The sequence below is a fragment of the Oreochromis aureus genome, linkage group 20 (assembly GCF_013358895.1).
Source record: "Oreochromis aureus strain Israel breed Guangdong linkage group 20, ZZ_aureus, whole genome shotgun sequence".
In the NCBI taxonomy this organism is placed as follows: domain Eukaryota; kingdom Metazoa; phylum Chordata; class Actinopteri; order Cichliformes; family Cichlidae; genus Oreochromis; species Oreochromis aureus.
In genome coordinates, this window is record NC_052961.1 from 11,489,926 (window position 1) to 11,513,915 (window position 23,990).

The 23,990-nt window shown below is 40.1% G+C and overlaps 2 protein-coding genes across 2 annotated transcripts in view; both read right to left on the bottom strand.

Annotated features, from left to right (window-relative positions):
- The window catches only part of camta1a (calmodulin binding transcription activator 1a), a 233,829-nt gene extending 215,133 nt beyond the window's left edge, over positions 1–18,696 (bottom strand). Inside the window, exon 1 of the mRNA XM_039604808.1 lies at positions 18,634–18,696. The gene's annotated coding sequence lies outside the window, so the exon portion shown is untranslated. The remainder of the gene's footprint in view (positions 1–18,633) is intronic.
- The window catches only part of LOC120435358 (calmodulin-binding transcription activator 1), a 48,965-nt gene continuing 43,327 nt past the window's right edge, over positions 18,353–23,990 (bottom strand). Inside the window, exon 4 of the mRNA XM_039604812.1 lies at positions 18,353–18,714. Coding sequence (XP_039460746.1) covers positions 18,676–18,714 — 39 coding nt within the window. The 3' untranslated portion in view covers positions 18,353–18,675. The remainder of the gene's footprint in view (positions 18,715–23,990) is intronic.

Sequence of the window (23,990 nt, forward strand, 5' to 3'; positions counted from 1 at the left end):
ACCAAAACAAAAGAAATTAGATAAAGCAGAGGGAAGCAGCTGGAATGAAATGTTGCTGTCACAAAAAGATTTGATGCAAAGCCCCTTGAAGTTAATACATTAGAAAGTGTCTTTCATTCTCCTCATGCACAGTCAGCAAAACAGAAATTACTTAAAACTATAGGCACCATCGGGCTACTACCTCAACATTTACCATCCTAAATCCAAACTTGCAGACTTCAGTAAACAACACCCGAGGGTCAGAAGACTTCAGACCAAATGGCTAGGTACTTAATACAGCTGTAGCAATGGGACTGAAAACACCTGAATTCAAAGATTAAGAGGTGTGGCCCAATACGGTAGTCCATAGATGTATTTAAAATACATTTTTATTTATTTATTTAAATATTTATTTAAAAAGCTGGAGCAACCTATGGGACCTTCTAACTGAAACGATATAGAACCGTGCTAAAATGTTTTAGGCATATTTAGCATTTAGCCAACTAAAGAAAGCTACTTTCGGCTGGGGTTGCCACAGCGGATACCTCCACGTTTGATTTGGCAGAGTTTTACTCCAGATGCCCTTCCTGATGCAGCCCTCCAAAGGGAATTTGTATCTTTGGCTGGAATCAAACCAGCAACCTTTCACTTGGCAAACTAATGTGCAAATCAGTACACTACATAGCTTCAAGGCATGTTTAGCTAACTAAAAGACAAAAAATAACTGTAACATCAAAATACTAAACTGTGGTCTCTTTTATTTTAAAACTCTCCAGTAACTGTCCAATAAAAGCCCAACAATGATTTGGGTAGATGACACTGGATTTTCCAGTAATGCATTCAAATATATATTCAGTAAAATCACAAACAAGGCAAGAAATTTTCCGCAGGTGTTTTTAGCCCTGCTATCGACTGGCAACCAGGGTGCACCCCGTCTCTTGGCCAATGACAGCTGTCTCTTCAAGACACAGTTTCATCTCTATGTTGCACTGTTGTGGCTCCCAATATTAACAGTACAGCATAATAAAGTTCTACAGTCCTCACAGCTAACTACAGATAAAATAGCGCCCCTAGCAGTATAGCTCAGCAGCCTTCCTAAATACAGTATATACAAGATTGTCTGTCATTAATCTGTTTGCCATTTCTCGGATGCATTCATGCATTTATAACTTTTTCATAAGGCATTTCATGTATAATGGAAGCCAGAGAAAATGGGGAAGAATGTAAATTAAGAGTCAGGCTTGTTAGAAGGCCAGTTGGACTGTTTACATGCTTGACTTGTCCTGGGTCGACCCTAGTTAACAATTCATGGTGGAAATTTCTGTATCTTTCAGCTAGTACTCGGCACAAAATGCATCTGGAGCCAATAGGTGTCCGGCCTGTCTCCGTGCACTCACTCAACCCCCTTTTAAGCTGTCTGTTCCTTGTATCCTCTTCATCTCCGCCTCCTCCTTCTGTGTCTGCCTTGTACTGGAGACCTGAAGGTCAAGGTTATAGTGCCACAGATATGGAACACTGAGTTTTCAAGCCAAAGCTGCCCCTAATCATTAGAACAAGTCAAGTGGCCTCAACAAGGAAAGATGAACGTGTATGCAATTTGAATCTTGCACTATTACATCAGCAGAAAATATTACGCAGCTGTGTCTTAGTACAGCCATTAAATGTATCTCTTCCTAAGCTTCTCGAGCACAAAACTTTGTGAGGTTAAATACTGCATGACAGATCACTTTACAAAACAAGTTAAAGTCTATTATCTATTATATTAACCAATGCCTTTGGCAGTTAATGGGTGTCTGTTCAGAGTACAAGTGCATTGTATGGCGTGTGTTGTGTGAGTAGGAAGCCATAAGGGAACTGAGCTATGTCCGTGTGCTCAGCAGAGTACATCAGAACTGGCAGGGACATCAAAGAGCGACAACAAAGCCCTGAAGTAGTTTGGGTGTGTGTGTCTGTTGGTGTGTAGGTGTTGGGGGTCACTTTCCAGTCACAGGGTTAATGACTAGCAGGATGGGGGAGGCCATCTATAGCATGACATTTCCCTGTCAGCACAGCAGAGTCTGGGAACGGGGTGTTCAGTCCAACGGATAATGGGTATGAACACAGGAGTAAAATTTATCATGCATATTAAACCACAAGACTGGCCTCAGAATATACAGTGTATAAAATGATGCACAGGACGTGGTGGGAAAACAAAAAGAGGGGAAGAAACCATAAAGAGAGGAAAACCTGGGTCCAAGCCAGCCCTCCCCCAGCTGGGAGATAAAGATGACTGATATCTGCTCCACTTCCAGCCCAATCTCTTTAATGCTAAAAGGAGCCAAGGATAGGAGCTAAGAGAAAGGGGAGGGAATTGGGCACAAGGAACAGCAACTCTTTTACCCTCAACCAAGTTTAGCTCAGTTGAATTGCAGACACCGCACTCTCTTCATCACTTTACCCCGCTTCGCCTTCCTGTCTCCTCCTATATCTTTGACTAACACACTCTTGTTTATGGTAGCAGACAAACACCAACATCAGGTCCCTGGGCAGATGTACTTCCCAGTGTTTCGCACAGAAAACGGATTGTTCAAATGCTGAATAATTACCATGATAATCATCTCCATCCCACAAGGGTCTGAAAATGCATACCTGACATCTGACATTTGGTACCCATGGCTCCTCTCTCAATCTGCATAATCACATTCCTACCTAATTTCCATGCATATGTTTGGAAAAATATTGAGGCTGAATATTTTGTATTGTGGTGTGGGCTAAATAGGTACAGGTACCAAAATATACACAATAGTGCTGAAAGAATTATTATAGTAATCAATTGGTCAATATACAGATCAGCAACAGTGAACATCTTACTAACCTTTAATGTTAAAATACACATTTTAAAGCTTTCTACAGCAGTGGGTGAAAAATGCCTAACATTTTCTGGTTCCAGCTTCTCTTAACTAAGGAGTTTTACTGGTCTTCTTTTCTTATCGTTACATACAGAACAGCTTTGGGTTATGAACATTTGATAGGATGTTGAAGTCTGAGATAGGTATTATTTTTTGTCTTAAATGACATTTCTTAAAGTAAAACAGTGATTAGCAAAACTTTTAATTAATTCCTCCCTTCAGTAGTTGTTCTTGCCTCCATTCCCTGAAAACTGGACTTATTTTTCATCCCGAGAGAAGAAAAGTAACATTATGTTGAAATTTTAAAAAAGAAAGAGAGAAAGGTTGCCAAGGCACCGGTGACAGCACTAGAACACTTTATTCTATCACATGCATCACGTTCGTTTAAGTCAATTCAACATTCTTTGGTCATCCATGCCTCCCTGGAGACACTCTATGCCCTCCAGTTTGGGAAATGGGTTAAAAGTGGACTAAATGTTTAATTGATTCATCAAAAAATAATCAGTATAAAAAAAAGACATGAATAAAAAATAATTAGTTATATCCTTAAGCATACTTTTTTCGTTCTGAACCATACACCACCAGTATCAAAGGCTGTGCTAAGACCTTTTGGGTATTGTATAGTACTCATCACCTTTGATGTACAAAGGCTGTAAATATGACCCATGACGGAGCATAAAGGCTCTCAGTAATGATCATATACTTTACTTGAATAGTATATGAAAAAAATATTATTTTTAAAATACTTTCATGTACTAAGATTAGGTACAGCAATAGACAACAAAACTGCATCTCTCTTATATTGGACTTTCTCAAAAGTCATTTCAATACTATGGATCATTTCCAGGCCACTGCTGTACAAATGCATTTGCCCATGAGCATTAGTGCATGGCAGGTTTTTCATTGTTTTGCCATTCAAATGAAGCGTTGACTATATTCTCACACTTTGTGGGTGTTCACATCCTTTTTGGATGAACACTGTTAGACTCTTAGCTTTATTTACAAAAATCTACCAAACATAGGACGACACAACATGAGAGTCAATGCAGTTCTATTGTGTCATTAATTACAGGTCCTCTATGACCTGGCAAATTGACAAATCTTTGCTGAAAACGCAACAGGTTTAAAGCTGGAGTAAGGGAATTTTCCACGTACAATTAACATCTATTAAATTCAAGCACTTGCCAACCAAGTTCACAAAATAGTAATTATGCCTATCAGCACCAGCTAAATATCTCTATTTTGCATTTTCAAAATGTGATTGAGGTAACATTGCCATTGTTCGCCAGAGTTGAAGTGGGAGAAACCGTAACAACAAAGATGAAATAGGCAGCAGCAAATAAGAGTGAGAGAAAAATATGTTTGTAAGATTTAGTCAAATACTCTAAATGCCAGAGGATCGACTACAAGTTTAACTGCTATATATTTAATTATAAAAGAGAATAATATCACAAATAAAGCAGCTGTCAGGTCACAGATGGAAATGCGACATTTATGGCTGATTTAAGTATTTTTTAGAGGAACATAGGAGGAACCTTCTTATTAGTCTACAATAGTTTTACCTAATAATCACCTTAAAAGACTAATTCTAATTGATTTTGGGGCATATTTTTTAAAAAGAAACATTTCATCTTTACATATAAACATCTGTACAGTATATTTGACATTTTGCTGTCATTTTCCATGTTTTAATGGCAAACCATAAACATAGCATTAATAAATAAACAGATTAGTGCTTGTAACAACTACCCCTAAATTTAACACACCTTCAAATCCAAAACCTTTAAATCAGTTCAAACAATGACTGTAAACCTTTTGAGAAGTCACAGGTGAAACCTGCTTCATTTAAACCCGGCTCCTGTCTTCTTGAATAATCTGGTGCTATAATAGCAAGTTCTAAAGGATTCTTTAAGGCTACCCCCTACTCCCAAAAATGTGGATATGGATGAAAGGGAAAGAATTTTAAATATGCAAGAATTTTAAATATGCAATAATTTTAAACGAATTATTCCACTCAAAGGAAAAATACCTATTACTGGTACTGGACATGATGCACCATCAAATTCATCCAGAAAAAATAAGTCTAAACACCCCAAGCTGTTGCAACTGTTGGTGTCAAAGTGCATTTATCTATAATCAGAAAGAGATTTGACAAATTTGACCTGCAAGGGAGGACTGCTAGGAAAAAAGTTTGGGTTTTTTGGTCCAAAAAGAACATTAGAACAAAAACACAGTTTGACAGTGAACGCAAAGGCAAAGATCAGGGCTTTTGGAATAATGTGCTCTGGCCAGATAAATCAAAACTAGAGTTATTTGACCACAGTAACAGTGGACATGTTTAGAGCCGAGCAAAGAAAGCTTTTTAGGAGAAGAACCTCACAGCAGCTGTGAAGCCTCGTAATAGGAATGTTATGGTCTGGGGCTGCTTCTCTGCCTCAGGGATCGAGCAGCTTGCAGTCATTGATTCTACTATGAATCAGCATCATATCAAAGTGTGCTTGAAGATAATATTAGGCCATCTGTCTAAAATTTGAAGCTGATATGAAAGTGGATCTTTCAACGGATCATGATCACATTCATACTTGCAAATTCACCAAGGAATGACTCAAAAAGGAGAAGCGGGGGGGTTGTGGAATGGCCTTGTCAAAGCCCAGTTTTGAATCTCATTTCAAATCTCTGCCCCTTTTTACAGGAATATGAAAAAAGTAACGCATGCAAAATCTCAAACATTGTGGATTTGAAGGAATTTTGAAAGAAAGAAGGGTCATACATTTCAATAGTGATCATGTCAAAGACTAATGGATGATACTCAAAATGCAAACCAGAAGTTGTTTTTTCTTTCTTAAAAAAAGCCTTTCCACTTACTACATTTATTTATGATCTATACTAATAATCAAAATGTTGGTGTAATTCTTTATTGATTTACTTTTTCTCCCAATAGCTAGTTTCAGTAGCTGTAGGATTTGACCAATAGGACCTGCACCTACAATAGATGCCCCAGTCACATAACCCTGGACCCCATACGGGGGTTTGGGCCTAGATTGCTTCTTCAGACATGGCCTAAGGTGTAGCCACCAGGCAGACTCCCTCGAGCCCCACCCTAGGCCTGGCTCCAGGGCAGGGTTCGCCAAACCGACCCCCTGTTCTTTTTTTTCCATCACTCTGTGTCTGGTCCCTCACCAAGAACCAATTTGTCTCGGGAGACTCTACTGGGAGCAAATTTACCATAGCTCCTGAAATCACAGAGAGAAGCAAAGTTCTCCACAAACCATAAGGTGGCAATTCATAGAGGAGTGTCAATTCACGGAGAAGGCTGAAAAAGGAGTTCGGCCATTTGGGAGGGTCTCTGAGTACAGCCACTAAAAGGAGCCAATTGAGGTGGCTTGGGCATCTAACTAGGATGCCTGTTGGACGCCTCCTAGGTGAGGTATTTCGCACATGTCACACTGGGAAGAGTTCCTGAGGCAGAGGCAGGACAGGCTGGAGAGATTATATCTCTTGGCTGATTTGGGAATGCCTCGGTGTCCCCCGGCGGAGCTGAATGAAGTGACTGGGGAGAACGAGTTATGGACATCTCTCCAGAGAATGCTGCCCCCATGACTCGGACCAATAGAAGCAATAGAAGATGACTGGATAGAGGGATGAATTCACTGTTTCTATTACACTTTTGTCACATTTCTTCTCCAACTAAGTGCCTTTTAAAACAAATCGTGCAAACAGGAAATAAGCAGCTGGAAACAAACTTCACACAGAAAGTGACAATTAGGTAGCGGCATTAACGTGTGTACAGACCAGGTTCAAAAAGCCACGGTAGCAAAAGTCAAAATGTACCACCTTAGAAATGATTTTGTATGAGTTTTTATAATGAAAATAATAATAATAAATACTAACATAATTCACAAATAACCAGTTATTAAAAAGAGATTATTCTTCGGTGTTTAGCTCCGATTTTTTTAATGCACTGAAACAGCTTGCAAGGGATCCGCTACACACTGTATACCAATTATAGTCCATATGCTCCTGAAATGCATACTAAGCTTTTTCTTTTCACACATTTCAGACATTTATAAGATATTAGGAGATAACAAGTTGGAAATGGTGAGAAGTGATTAGGCAGAGCACTTGACAGATATGGAAAACGCTGTTAGTCCCTGTTTAGCACTTGTACAGTATGCCTCGGTCTGAAGGTAGAGCAAGCAGGGCCCTCCCCCATCTCAGCACAACACATGGCCCACTCAAATAGTCACAGCTCTGCAGAGCAGCTTGGCTTCAGCATGAGCTCCAATCCCTCTCACTCTGAATCATGCTGTGATGGGACAGCAGTCCAGCCTCTCATATTTCCTCAAAAGCACAGTCACTGATACAAAGCTTGACTGGCAGCCAGATCCATCTCTGCAGCTTTTTGTTGCCTCCACCTGAGAGAAAAGCCCTTAAACTGTGATGGCCACTCATTCCCCTGACAGTGTATTGTGAGTTTTATTACAGAGTGGCTCTAGTATAGTGTCGCCCCACAGAGGATCATCTCATGTGGTCTACCATGGGGTGTCTGTGTTTCATGTGTTACACACTGCAGGCCCAACAATGCAGGCCCTCCCCATGCCTCCCCCTCTCTTTGTTTCTCATTATTGAGCTAAATGGAATTAAGAGCTTTTCTACTGGGATCCTTTTTTCTGCATTCGCCCTTTTGAACAACCTGAGGGGGATTTTAACATGCTATTACCCTCTGACACAGTGCTGGTATTAGAAGTAGGAGAGTTGTGAGGTATTTAGCTGGGGCTACAGACAGTGAAATGGAAGGCAGGAAAAGGCCTGCGCTCTCCTGCGAGAAGAGATGGAGACGGCGCCTGGGGGCAGCAGAGGTGGAAGGCCCCAGTCTGGGCCCTGTCCACTGCAACCTGCCAGACACAGTCTGAATCCCATTTATTCCTGGTGACCTTAAATAAAATGCTGGCTACCCCTGTGGGCCCCATGTGAGGCCAAAACCAAATGGGCTGTGTTCTCCACTCTTTCTACCCCACTGCTAGAGAAAATGAGCTTTATCTGTGGGGGAACTCAGGGCCATGTGACTAAATGCCCCCTTCCCTGCAGGAGTTTCCCCACAAACCCAATTCCGCAGTTAATCTGCAAAGCTGTCGCCTTTTAATTACTGGCTTTTGGTATTGAAGTGTTCCAATGTGTTAACCATTTTTTGATTTATTTTTGCAAACTTTCAACTTATATAATATCAGGAGGGCAGCTTGCGTGTTTGCCATTTGAGATATCATGAAAATGTACATATACGCTCATTACACACACGCTCCCCAAGGTGACTTAGGGGCTGTTTGACAAATGTGTCACTTAATTACTGCAAAGAAACTGATAAAAGAAATATGTAATCCTAGTTAATTAAGTTAGGCTGTTAAACCAGTGGGCGGTGACAAGTATTAGAGAGGTGAGAAACCGTCAGATGAAATTCAGTGTGTGTCTTTCTAGCCTGTCGAGGGCTCACAGCGCACAATAAAATCCATCACAGATTCATATCAAGCTTTGATATTTAAGAACTGGTATGTGTAATGTATAAGTTAATAAATCATTCAATTCAAGACAGAGCCAGTGGCCTGGAAGTGACAATTTCATACCATGTTTGTATTTTCATGCATTGAAATCAAGCATAATCCCAGTTGTATCACACTCCGCTACCTGCCACATTCACAGCCTTCAACAATAGCTGTAATACATTGCTTTGGAAAGCTTGCCGGTGGCAACAATGTAAAGATATTTATGTATTTCACCTTTCATTCATTTGATTGATTTATTTGTTTGTTTCTTGTTTCTGTGTTCTTTACGATACATATCTCTACTATCCCCACACTATTTCCCCACCTATTTTTTTTTCCCCCGGCATTGGCACCATATGCTATTTTAAATTTCTAGCGCTAAGAAAGCTGCCTAACCATCAACAGCACCTTTTTTGCCACATGAACCCATGCTGGTGGTTTTTAAGTGCCCACTACACATCCACGCAGAGCCAAAGTCTGCATGAGCAACTCTAATTAAAGTGGAGTTAATCACAAATAGCTGGATAGGGCCACAATTGAGGCATATGTTAAGAATGAATTACTAATTAGAGCGGCAAGCAGCGAGACAAGTCCCAGACTGCTTGAGAAGTCTCGGCACGTTACTAATATATGAAAAGGTATAAACAAACAGCAATCTGGTTGTTTAGCTCCTCCATCCCACTTACAAGGATCCAATTATGGCAGATCCCTGGAGCCGCCAATACAATCAGGCAAGAGTGAGTTGGCGTTATGATTAACTGTGAAGGCCACATACTCTCTATGGCTGCTCCAGCCAGCCAGCAGGCCTCCTCTGACAGGGGCGGTTATGTGGCTCAGTGAGCCCCAGGTCTCCACTTCCAGAACAAGCAGCTGGAGAGCCCAACACAACAGAACACAACAAAAAACACAGCGCAATCCTCAGATACTGCATTCAGGCTGTGTTGTAATACGTACAATCTAATTCACTGGATGGCTTGCTTTTATAGAGCACCCCACAGGGTGTGGTATAACACACAATTAACATTAGAAATTCCTTGAACAATGCTTATGGCACTGATGTGTTGAGGGAACACACCTGTTCCTCAGAACAACCAGAATACAGACCCTTACAGTTGGCAATTCTTCTTCTCCAGCAGAAGGACAAAATGTAGCCAAAGCTTCCCAGAAGCTCACAATCAGAATATTACAGAAGCCACTAATCTTCGTCGACAGCATTTTGTTTGATCAGCTGGTAGTTTCGACTTGAACCCCTTACCTGTGAACACAAAAGCTGAAGTAGCTTCTGTCAGCAGAATAGCTGTAGAAATGGAATTATTCTATATCAAACCCTCTCCGGTGCAGCCCACATCCATACATCCAACTGTGCTTTTCACCACACTTTCGGCAGGAATATCAGTGTGCAGTCGAGAGGTAAGCTGGGCAATGGATGAAATGTGCTTTTTTGCCATTTATCATTCAGTGCTGGAGGTCGTGTACAGTTAGCCATCTGGATCACAGGGGCCTGTTAAACATTTTCCCCCATACCAGACTGTAAGGAGCAGCTGAGAGAGAGAGAGAGGCGAACGGGTGGAGTTTCTGTGCAACTAGAGCTCTGTCACACGAATGAATACAATAACGAAATTCATATTGTTTCTATGTGATAAGCAAAACGTTAAAATAAAACCTGTGTATTGTGGTTTGATATTCGGTAATTTTTAAGATACTCAAACATTTGTTTGCTCCCCCTCTTTCTCCCCACAGGCAGTATGTGGTAACCTATTGTAAACTCAAAAGTAGAGGGGGTAACACTTGGATCATCACCAGTCATCCAGCATTAACGAGAAAGGCACCTACAGACACGCCACTGGAGGTGAACAGCATGATACAGTCAGTCCTGCACACACATAGATGTACACACACGCACTAACAGGGAACTCTGCAGGTGGGAAACAACATGATCCAGTCTTAGCTTTAACCTGTGTGGTGCTGCCTAAGATACTCGCAACAACACAGCCCACCTCCATTATCTTTGTTTCCTTTACTCTGAGCCAAGAGTCCCCAGTGTTAAAAAAGGCCTCCCACCCTACTTCAATTAGAGACGCTGATTGGTACCAGTCCTTATTCCAGCAGGAAGCTACTCAACCTTCAGCTCAGTCCAACTTTACACTCCGTGAACCAATCTAGATCTTCCTCTTGCCCTACTTCTTGTTTGGTCTCAAGTATAATAGGTCTGTTATGAGAGTGTCTGTGTATTGTATTTGTGTTTGTTTTAAAGTACAGCAGCACCAGCAGCCCCCCTCCAAATGATTAATATGTGGGCCTATTGTGGAGGTGTAGGGTGAGAGGGGGGAGGTCGAGACTGGAGATTTGTCTGTGGTTTAATTAGTGCATTCCTGGCAAATTCTCCTGCCATAATTACGGCCTTGGTTCTTTCTGACCTTTCCAGTATTTTCTGCATGTTTGGCTTTTATCAGATCATGTTTTATTCAGGATCTTTGTTGTGTGCATTTTGTCCAGACACTGTCTCTGCTCGTATACAAACGGAAAAAAAGAATAGAAAAGGGAACAACACTTTAGGGATGGCCAAATGGTACTTCTATCCTTTATCATTTTCCTTTGATTCTTTCTTTTTTCCCTACCACTTTCAGAAATTACAATGTCCCACCATAAAGCAATGGGGCCAGTGTGGCACTGGCTGAGAGGCTTGTCTCGAATTCAGGCATCCATATTTATAAACGTGTCATTCTGTTTGCTTTCATGAAATTCAATTTTGCACAGATGAGAAAATAAACATTCAAACAACATATGAATACCTTTCCTTGACCCCATCAGCTTCTCCATGGAAATAAAAGGAACTGTAATTTTTTCCTTTAATATGTTCTTTTTCACACCAGGGAGGAGATGAGAGACAAGTGTTTAAAATGTATGGATCCCATAACGCACAACAGGAAAAAAAGCAGGAAAACATCAAGCTTTAGAGTAAGGGAAAAAGCACAATGCTGTCTTAACAACAGATTTAGGTCCAACTAACAACAAACTAACAAAACAACTTAAGATGGAAATGTGGAATCCATACCCTTCACGCTCTGTACCCGCACTGCCACCATACTACACTGTATCAGTAGAGAAAAGTCATAAGATGACTGTCTATATAATGTATGCATATAGGAGTGGGCGCGCACACACACACACACATATATAAAAACATAACACCACATATATATAAGAGCACAGGCAGCACTGGGGGATATGGACTGCCAGGGCCCCTGTGGGGAAGCGATGGCTTCCTGTTTGCAAGCCTTTTTTTAGTGAAAATGCTTAAAACGGGCCAAACGAGAGCAGTGCTTATCCAGCAAAATTGCTGCTAGATGGAGCAGAAAGTGCACAAATTTTCTATGACACCCCAGTAATGAGGTTTTATATTGACCCAGGCGTTGAGTGGAAGGGCTCTCTGCTCCTCTTCTCCTAAACCCAGTCAGCTCTCCTCAACCTCTATTTGGGGCCCCTGTAGGATACAAAAATCAGCATGGGCTCAGAGGTACAACACACAACTACACACATGGCACGCGTCATGTACTCACATCTTCGTTCTATTGCTGAGTTCCCTAAACTGTGAGGAAAATAAAAGATTCTCTTTTTTGGCACAGAATAAACTTTTTCATACTATCACAACTGCTTTGGAAAGAAACTGTGACTGCATTTTCTTCACAAATGTGAGCGCTAACATCAATTTTAGAGGCTTTAGAGGGAACAAATATTCACATCATATCACCTCTGCCGTTTTATGTTCATTCTGCTTTGCTTTGCTTTGAATATTATTTATTTTATTCAGTAGAAATGTAAATGTTCAGTAAAATGTCATTTTTATTATTGTAAAGATGCAATTCATGGACACTGGGTTATGTGAGATGTGCCATAAAATACAGTTTGTTCATATATTCATTCCATCCGTCCATTTTCCTCCACTTCTGCAGTTCAGGGTTGGGGTTGGGTGGGTGGGGGTGGAGCATATTGCAACTGTCATAGGGCAAGAGGAGGGGTAAACCCTGGACAGGTCGCCTGTCTGTCGCAAGGCTGGCTCAAACAGTGTGCATCAATTAATTAGAAAAGAAGATTAATTGCTCACTGTTTTGTTAATTGATTGTTAGTTGTTTTGTCTGGATATAAATGCCAATCCTTCCGGCTGCTGCAGCTTGTGCAGTGTGCGCCGCTGTCACGTTTCTCGATTTAAATCATTTGAAACCAAAGTGTTTCTGTTGACTTTACCAGACAATTGTCAGTTTAATCCCAAATGGTCAATTCTCCTTTGTTCCAAATTCCTTTGTTGAATTAATAAAAATAAATGTTACATGCAGCCCAGAATCGATGTTTTATAGTCTCCTGAGCACACCATCTAATAGAACATACAAAACCTACTGTGCCGTTAAACAAAGCACTTGTACACAAAATTATCATCCACTATAATAACAGTAACTCATTTGCAACAGTTAAAATTTTTCTGTAAACTGATGAAAAGAAGTTATTTTTGGTTCTTTTACATTCATGTTTGTATTTTGAAGTAGAGAGCCGGTGCCTCCAGAGAAAGCCTGCTTCTCTTCAGAGAAGCCAGTCTAGACGTTCCTCCCCGCCCATTAAACTGTCTGCTGGTTTTAATGAAGGTGAGAAAAGTTGATGTGATTAGCCATTACTGAAGCCTGCGCCGACCGCACCTGCTGAAAATATCCCTCTACAACCTGCTAATATGTTTCGTATTAATGGATTATTTCAGCTTAATCCTCTTTTTCTTTTCCATTGCACCAGAATTGCGCCCATGCTTATGGTAATCAAAATTTGTACAAGGCTTGTGGCCACCCCTGAGAAATTACAGGAATACGATTTAATTTTTATAACAGAGAATAAAACATATAACGTTTTATTTGGGTAAGAGTAAAATATTTTAAAACATATTTTGCTGCAGTTTTATGTCGTGTAAATGAACTGACTGCGGTTGCTAGCATTTTTATAAAACTGTACAAACAAAAAGTGCAGCTGCTTTGATAACTGTGCGTGCTTTCTGTTTGATCAAACTCTCCCTGAAGACATCCCCCTCCCAGAATCCTAAGTGCCCGAGGCAGGGGTCCATGATGCATGGCTCTATATCCTGGAGCTGGAGCAAGTAAAGGTCAGCACTGGATGTTTGTGAAAATCAGGAGGGTTGCCTGTCTCTGAACAGTTATTGTATCATACAGTAGCGAATGTGTACCATCTTGCACCAGGGGTTAACACTGATTTTCAAAACAGAACGAAAACAAGACTAGGACCAACATTAACCTATCTATGCTACCTAAGATAAAAGTAAGGTAAAGTAAACACACAGCTCAACACAGGCCTCTCATTACTACTGTTTTCCTATGTCCATCAGGACAGCATCCAGCAAGCTATTTTAAGCAATGCATCACCAGTGAGTTTTGCACCGTCTGCAATCCTCTGATGAATTATAAATGTATACGTGGATGGAAATAATTTTAGTACATGATAATTATTACGCTGCTTTTAAAGAAGAGGATTGCTTCTAAGAATGATCGTAAAACTTTCATAGTTCACTTATAAGCGGTATCGCATTCACAAACCTTTAACCAGTGCACCATAGCCCATTTAGCTGTGTTTTCTCTATAATCTGTCTGAGGTGCCAAGATTCAGCCTGTGCTTTCTGACAAACATAAGCCTCAAAGGCCACTCGCAATGCATTAAGAATGTTTTCTTTTTGACAGACATCAAAATGTGACCTTTAAATGATTCTTGTTATCAGGGAAGCTGAACAAGAAAATCAATAGGATGCAGCTGGAGAGGAGGGATTAATGCAGGGCAAATTGATCATTCCATTTCATTTTCATCCTGATTTGATGTGCGAGCCATACACACCTAATCTGACCACAAACTGCTTTTAACACTTCAGAGGAGAATCCTTTGAGCAGAAAAAAAAAAATACAACAAGCTCAACAAGCTTCTCAGTTACAAAAACGATAGGGTAGGAGTGTGAGCCTTTACTGACAGTTAACCTTAATAATAAAGAGGCTGCATTTCCCTTTCCTTTCATCACTTCTCTGTGCTTTTTATAGTGTGCCTCAGTGCTGTTTCCTCTATCCACCACAGGGAATACACAATGGCAGAGCTCATTGTCTATTTCACACAGTTTGGGTCCATCAAACTGCAAAAACAAATACATTAATCATCAGAACACATTGATAGATCATTAATTATTGTACCTCACTGTTGATGTCACACGTTGTTGAATCCTTTCACAGATAATCAGAGCACTTTAGTGGAACTTCATTAAACAAACTGTTCATTTACAAAGCCAAGTCTGGACGTGCAGGCACAGAGTCAAAGAGATAAAAGACAATATTTTCTTTTAAAGAATCTTTCAGTAAACATTAAAAGGAATATCTGCCCTAGAAGAATTGCACTATTTCCCACTTCCCGCACACAGCTGAGATTGGGAGCGTATTACCGCTGAAATGCCAGCGCTCAACAGATAACTGCGATAACAAAGATAGCAAATCTGGGAAATGAAAAATGGCACTTCTCTTCTACAAGGAGATACATCAGTGTTTATTAAATCAATGCCAGACAGAGGAATCTGAAGGTAAAATAATGAACCACTTATAAATGATCTTTGCTTCGCTGGGCCTTACCTGATCAGGGTGTTCAGGGACCACCAATGCGAGGCATATTAGAAGAGGTCTATTAATCCTCGTGCTCCTCATAGCTGACTATAAAATGGGTGAGTCCTCTGTGACTTACTAGGCACATCCTTTTTAATTTTTCAACATAAAAAAAAAAAGTCTGCCACACAACTTTCATTGATTGGGTGTGAAAGTTTGGGTTGTCTGTGTATTTCTGCTTTAAGAGAGTGGATATTTCATTATGGTGCTCTGGGACACACATTACGCAGTTCTGCTACCTTTCCAACAGCATCCATGGCAACTAGAGAGCCTGCTCTCCCTGCAGAAATGTGCTTTTAATTGAGTGACATCTAATCAGGCAGTGAAATACAGCAGTAGAGTTAACAAAACAGGTCAACGAGGGACAAGGACTACCAGCTGCAATCGCCGTCACAGCACAATACTTGGTTTTGGTGTTGACTAACATGTATTAGTCCGGTTTTGATGATCAAAATTACAGGGTTGGAGGTATTCTTCGCAAGATCCTTGGGTGAATGTGTGATTGGATATGATGAGCCCTTCTTAGGACTACACGAGCTTGGGGAGGAGGAATGCCTTTGATGTAGTGAAATTACTGGAGCTAAGAGGTCTCACAAGCTATGCCTTAACACATATTAAACAGGCTCTAAAGGATGAATTTTTCACCGTCATCTGTATTTTACTTTTCTTCATCGTGTTGCATGGTGAGCAAGGCTTTGCCGTCTCTTATTTTCTTCCTCAAACATTACTCGTGTTTTTAACTGCAATAGCATTTCCTCCTCATTATCAGATGTTGAATCAGTGCACAGGGGGACACCATCAACTCCCCTCAACCTAAAATCATCTGTGGTGACGGCACTCTGTAGTGACATACATAGATAGAGGGGGTAAAAGCACAGTCTCAGTAAATTGTCTGCCTGCGCTTTGGGGAATCATTGGAATTCATGATCTTTTCTCAGTATGCTAACAATAATCTTCCACTAGCTCTGTCTCGCACATCACTAGGCATAGCAAACACTTGTCTTCACTGAGTCTCAGGCAGCATCAGCTTCTCCTCACCATGCAAATTTCAGAGCTGTGCCCTTCCTTTGTATTACAACTATGTCCTCAACCTTTTCCAGTCACTACCCTTCATGCAGCTGGATGATAAAAACCAGTGCGCACGAATGGCTTGAAACACACCTTAATTCTCACAGAGGATTGTGCTTTGATAAACCTTTGAGTTGCAAACAACTTTCAAATGGACTTTTTATGGCTTTCGATTGCAATAAGCTCCCAAAATGTATCTCCTAAACAAACGCCCCGCTACGCGAGCGAGTGTGCCCTTACTACAAAAAAAAAGTACAGCTTGCTTTTGTTAAGCAGGATATAACAAATGTTTCTGCAGTAAAAATGTGCTGGATAAATAAAATGCAACCCAAGTGAAATTTGTCTGTGTTTATATATTCCACTATGTGCAGGAGTGCAAAGAAAGCTCTTAATTGGAAGCACGTTAGATGGATGCTACTAGGGTTGGAGGTTCAAATTTTAGCTCACACTTACCGGTAACAATACTGAATCTGATCAGCTCACAGCCTCGTACTTTAAAGAGCGTTTGCTCTATAAATGCTGGTTTCTTCCTTTTGACTGGCCAACTACTCTGTACTTTTAATAATGAAAGGGAGACAATTTTAGCATATGGTCTACATATTGATGTCATATGTTTTATGTATTCCTGTTTTATGTTTTATGTATCGTATGCTTGAGTCTCTGTGCATTTTGAGACAAATTTCCCTTTGGGCACAGTAAAGTTAAGCTTGAAAGTGAAAGTAGCGAACAGTAAAAACAATAGGACAGCAGATGGTTCCGATATAGAGAATTTGCACCACACCACTAAATGAGGTGTGGCAATTAAAAATATAACCACACAACGAAGTCCATAAATTAACTGCTGACATTTGAACAGTTTATTGTTATTTTGTTGTCTGTTTAGCGTCAGAGATCCTCACAATTTAGACGACTAAGGTATAAATGTATGGCAAATGTGAAAAACACTGGCAGATACCTGTTTTAGCTGAAACACTGGTGCAATCATACAGTATCTTGTCATTTCTTCATTAGCATCAGGACAATAATCTGGCGACTAGTTTGTGATTGCAATCAAATTTTAAAACGTTTCTAAGGCAGTGCGTCTTATCATACTTGCTGTATTATTATAGAACCACTCCGTCTGCCTCACCTCCAGCGCGAAGCTTTGATGGTGTCAAGTGGGAGACGACAACCAATTAAAAGAAAATCAGTCAAACAACTTGGGGTCAGATCTCAAGATGCTCCCAATCAGTCATAATTTCCTGTTGTTATGCTGTGTTTGACTGCTCCTGATTGGAGTCTGATAAATCAGTGTGCACGCTGGTCAGTACGACATATATGCAACTGTCTCAACCCAGAGTACTACATCAAAACTCTCTACTATCTGTCGTTCCTGTGAGTAAGATGGGCGGCCCACAGAGCATGACCATGTTTCCTTAACCAAACAAGAGCAAAGGTAAAAAGACATGCAGCACCTTTAATAATACTTGTAGCACTCTGCTTGTTTTCAGAATGCAAAGGCTGGGAGATGATAGGAATGGCATGTGTGGGGTCTAGCAGGACAAGGCAGTAGTCCTGATAGTATTTCTGTGCACGTCCCCCTCTGTTAGTCATTACTGTGTGCAGACGAGGGGTGATGTTTACTCTGCTGAGACAAGCAAGTCTACTGCTCTGGGTTGCAACCTTGTGACTCTCTTCTCCCTCCTGCTGCCAGCTCTCCTTACGTCTGGGCCAGGCCCTGCCACACCATCAGCCCACTGGCCTATGGCTGTTGCTGAATGCTTGCCGTCTACCAGCACTAAGCTTTTGGAGTGCGTCTGGCAAAAAACAACGATGCAATTCCGTGCATATTGTGTGCCTGGTGGGTGTTCGGTTGATATTTCAGGAAATAATAGCATAATGCACACAAGGGATGTGATACTGCAATACGCTGCTGTGCCGTAGTTCCTCCTTTTTGTCTTTAGTTTCCTTGCGTTGTCACTTTCAAACATTGCCTCCACCCACACACATATGAGAAAAAGCGGAGGGAAGAGAGAGATACTGACAGAGACTTACTGCGGTACACAATGTGTGAAATAGGGAGTTGTAATCCTTGGTAATAGATTAAAGAAATCAATGAAAACATGGTTGGATGGTTTATCATATAAAGATGATGAAATGAAATGACAGAATATAAGAAAGAAATTAAAGATATTAGCAAACACAACTGACAATTTATTTGTCCCACACTAATGGCTCAAGGACAGTGGAAATAACAAACTACAGAGAGAGACAAGTGTGAAATAAATGGGACACAAATAAATTAGGGTAACGGAACAGTTATAATTTTACAAATTGAAACAATTATAACAGTTAACCAGATGGAAGCAAAATAAGGCAAGTAGACAGAAGCAAGTTGAACAAAACAAGTCTGTGAGAAATAATGACAATGTTCATGATACATAATGGCAAAAGGTTAAAATCAATCATAATGCACCAAAAAAAAAGTGAAATGATTACCAAGCTTATGCAGGAGGTCAGGGGTCAGAGGTCAAGTTCAATTTAAACACGGAAACCATTATGGCGTCTGCATGGATGTCTCTGGAAGAAATAAACAAGGAGTTGAAGTAAGTACACTTCACTGTAAGTGCTGTTTAAGCCCTACATCTATTTGACAATATGTAGCACTCAAATATTAATGTGACACAATGCTGTAGTAAGCACTGATTCACAGCAATGTACAAACCAGAAGTGCTCAGTTTCCTTAAGTGGTGGAGGGCGATTTCAGAGTTTAGTGAATCGCAGACACACTTATTCCAGCCCTTTAAAACAATTGAAGGCATCTTTTTATCATCCTATAACCGTGTCGAGACCGTAAATTAAGGGTTTGCTTGTTTCAAAACCTCTCAGCAAAATTAGGTAGACTAAGCAAAGCGCCAGTGCACCGCCAGCATCACTCATGCTCTATGTTTCATGCTTTCACGGCTGCCCCATCTCCTACGGTAACACACAAAGCAAATTCTACCACAGTGTAGACACTAGTAAGACAAAGAGTGTGTTTGATTTTTTGCTCAACCAAAAAAAAAAAAACAGAGAAAGATTCCTATACCGGCTTAGAAAACAGTCTGTGAGGCTCCCGCACACTGAAGACAACAAAGGCATTACTCTTTGCCAAATAAAGAAAAACTACACAAATGGCTGTGCAGTGGAAGCAGAGACTATTCATCTATTTAAGTCTGCACATTTTGTTATGCATAAAATGCTTCACATTTATTTATTTGATATTGTTTGTGTGAAGTGGATAGAAAATAGACCAAATAAAACATATTCTTTCAAATATTATTCAAATATGCGACTCTGGGGTTTTTCAACATGTTGTGCTTGAACAAAATCTTCAGTCTCTAAAAGTATTTCTACACTTTTCCTCTCTCGATGCTGTTTACGTGATCCCCGCACTACCACGGGGTCAGCAGCAGAGCATTTTAACATGTAGCCTTTGTAATTCATTAGAGGAAACAAAAACAATGCAGATCCTGACATTGCGAAAGAAAGATATTGTCCATGCACAGAAAAATGCCAGCAACAAAAACTGCAAATTTTAGAGTGGAGTCCGATACAACACCCACTAAAACATCACCCCATCTTTACTGCAACTGGCCGATGACTCATTTTCTTAATTAAAACATAAGAAACTTAATCTCAAATAACAAAATCTAAAGGAGCATACAAGGGAACAGATGTCACCCTTAGTAGGCAATAAGGCACAATATAAATGGTTCTACAAAAGAGAAACATGTTTCCAGGTCCTCAACCGAGCCAGAGCATGAAAACCAAACAACATTAGATGTAAGACAACACTCCGTACACATTAAGCCCCGAGGCAGCGTATCAGCACTGAAACCAGAACGAAAATACCTTTCAAAACAAAACTAGGTTTTATTAGTGTCTAGCACTTCAGGAAGACCATGCACAAACTCACAAATAAATGTCTTTTGAGATCCTTCGGTAGTGCAATGAAATACAGGAAAGAAAGCCCAAGGGCTGGGGAGACACTTCGGAAGCGTCTGCATCTGTGTGTGATTAGTTCCACTACCTAAGATAAAGCATGCAGAGCAAATGTAACCTCATCATAATCTGTGTGGCACGAAGGCAGGGGAACACTCAACCAGAAAACAACAATAACTGCTGTACAGTGTAGTCTACCACTGTGACAATGCCTAGTGTAAACCGTAGTCCTGCAAGTGTTCTCAGCCCATAAGTAATTGTCTGATCATTGTGGAACAGAAAACAGCACAGGTTTGAGCAGACAGGAGATCCCACAGGTATTAGCTGCTAATTGCCGTCAACCAAACAACCAGCACTTTCTGGAGAAAAGAATCTATACTAATTCTTCCTATCCTACCCTGCAGAATACACACTGGAATTTCTTGGGTGCACAAGATAAATGCTTATACCATAATTACAACTAATTGTGCAAATAATTGCAAAGTTCTTTTGCCACGTATACCCACAATAAAACAAAAGCAATCTATGTTGCTCTTGGCTGTGAAATTGAAACAGTCCCATTTCCAAAGTCCCTGCCATCTAGTCGTTCATTATCTAGCATTTGTATCTGCTCTGTGGTGAAAGCCAGATTTTGCAAAGTGAGGAAAAGGGAGATGGAAGGAAGCTGATGACAGGGATTCATGGATACTCTGAATGCAGACATGCTGTTCCAGCACCTCGCCTCCCCCAGCAAAACATTTGAAAAGCTTCAAAGCCCAAAGCTTTATGCTTTGGAACACATCTTTTGATTATATCCAAGTCTCCTCTTTTTAAAGGATGAAAAAAAAAGAAACAAACAAACCATCACCTGTAAATCGAGATAGCCTTTTGCAAAAGGTTTTTGCACCTAATCCCTTTCATTTCAGGTCAGTAAAATATTAGTGCTTTCTCACTGCTCTGATGGTCAAATCACATTTCAAAGATTCTGTGTGCCTCTCCAGCAGAGGGAAGGCGAGAGAGAGATACAGGGCAGTAGGGAGCTCAGGCAATCCCCCATCTATTACAGACGAACCAATCATCAAAGACAAATTACAGTACACTTCACTGGGATATGCTAATTCCAAATTAGATGCAAGTCATCAAAAGATCAGCGTTGCAATATTTTGCATCTACAAATTGAAAATGTCTGCTTTCAGAACAGGTTTTAATACCAATATAGAAAGAAAAGAAAAACACGAGTCCCATCCAAGCCCACGGCATGCATATACATTAAAACCCAACACAAACAAAAAGATTTATTTGGCATTTTTGCATAGATGAATTTTTAGTAAAAGACCTGCCCTTGGTAATTGGTAATGAAAAATAAAAGGGTGACTTATTTTTTTATCCCTCTTTTTTCATTAGTTGATGTGAAAATTTACATCTGTGAGTAAAAACTCGCGAGTTATGAGTCCAGCCTTTTGTTTTATTGTTCGCAACACATTCTGCTTTCATTTTGTAGTCAGTTCTTGTGTTACTCTGTCAAGCGGGCAGTAATTTTGTTAACTGTTTTTCCAATGTCTATATGTAAATGTTCATCCACTCGCTTGGTGATCTTTGCTTGGTTTAGGATGCTGTCAGCATGCTATTTATATAAATAAAATAGTCAATAATCAACATTAACATTGCATCATTAGCAGAACAATTGCTTACATGTCACACAATGTATAGTCTTACAGAAATAAGTAGAGAGAGATGTTTTCTTCCTATAAAGAACAATAAAAGGCTGCTGAAGACAGAATCTTATTTAGCAAGAAAACAAAGAATATCTCATTTAAAACTAATTGCTTGTGATAATACACAATATTTTGTGATAATACATCACGGGGGAACAATGTATCATGATGATTATAAAAATTTATTCAGCATCTGCTTCAATTTTACTTTTTTCTTATGAGGAATCCAAAAACGTTCTATTTCTAAATACATCTGAAAGCAATAAAATGTTTAGGTTCGTTTAGGTTGCAGGATGTTAAGATAAATTTGATATTTAATAGCACTATAGTATAGATTTTTTAGATTGTATGACAACAAAATACAATTATTTTGAAGCTCCCTCCACTGATCAGTGCATGCACATTGTCTTACATCATTGTTCTGCAAAGGTTTCCATCTTGATTTGAGGAGGAAGACTGCCAAAATGCAGTTAGTTTAAACAATAGAAACACAGACAGACAATTACCTAGTCCTGAGGGAGTCACAGACTAAAGAGCTGGTCAATATTTCTGTGCAACATATGCATCAAAATGGCTGGGTCAGCTCCAGTCTCTTGCTGCTCATTCCGTTCTCTCCCTCTAAGTGCCTCTTCTCCCAATCTGTGTCCAAGGGGAGTACAATTGCCACATCACTGAAGTGAATGTGTTGATGAATTTACCCTTTATGTTTGACACCTGATATGTAAAAGCACGGCTTATGTTCAGAAGCAATGAGCGGTGCTTTGACAATGTCAATATTTCTCTCCAACATGCAGAGTAGGCATATAAACTAATGACAGACCAAGTATATCAGCAAATGAGTGCACAACAGGGGCAGAGGACTGGGGGGAATTAATAGCTCCAGCAACAAATGACCTGACAGGACAACTGCAAACACACAGACAGACAAAGAGGCTGGAAAACATACACACACACACACACACACACACACACAAATGCCACGATACACTCACATACGTATATTCTGTCATACTCAACCACAGGGTAATGTTTCTTTTTTAATATGAAAATGGCTGTAGGAAGACAGCATACCCATAGAGTACTGTGTGCATGTCACTGGTGGTAACATGTGCGAGATAATAACATTTTTGAATACCCATGTTTCTGTGTTTCAAAGGCTCCTCCATTAACAGTATCTTGTTGTGGAATATAACCAAACTCCTTAGTGACTTTCACCCAAGGCAGCCTACTTTATTTAAGGCAGCTGTGGCCAGGTAAACAGATTTTTATTCCTTCAGTTCTTCAATAGAAAAATCCCTAACTTACACCTTATTTGATGCCCCCCCCGACACCCTCCACCCCTAAGTTCTCATACTCCTACTCCCCCATCCCCAAGCATAAGGCTTATCATGAAAGCACAACAAGGATATATTGTCAAGAATTTTACTTTTAGGTAGTCCTGATTGAAAGAGGCTGACTTTTATTCTCTCAAGTACACCCTTCCTCTTTTCCCTCTGCCATGGTACACAAGGGTACCATTATGGTGGCTGTGGACTTCATCCATTCATCATCCTTCTCACCTATGAAGCCAAACACACATATATCAACCACAGCTGCCCTCCCACTTCCCTAAATCACGCTTTGTTCTGCTGTGTGTAAAGAAAACTGCCTCAGCTTTTGACATCAACACCTACTATACCAAAGGAGTAGGGTGTAGGTGGAGAGACTCAGTGTTTTGCATTGCACAACTGAAATTTAAAAGCATTTACAATGCAATATGTTTACAAATTCAATATGTTAAATAATTAAAGTGATACTCTTCTCATTTTTTAAATTTGTAATATTTAGTGTTTGTGCAAAGGATGACACAAAATACTGGATTTTCAGCATTTTTTTTTAACTCTGCTGAGATAAAGTCTCATTTGGAAAAGAAGCAATTCCAATTCAATCCAGGAGTTTAATGACTGTGTTCAGTGTAGATATTATCATAAGTGAGTCTATCTAAACAGCTTGCAGCTGGTTGAAGCTGTTGTGTCCTCTGCAGCTTTTTCACAGGGTTTCATCCTTAAGCATTTTCTTGCTTTGAGAGTTTGTAGGTAATATCAGAATCCATTATAATACATGCAGACTATTACAGTAAAAATGACAGGCAAACTAGTGTTTAAACATATAAACAAAATAAGTATCACTGTGATTTAA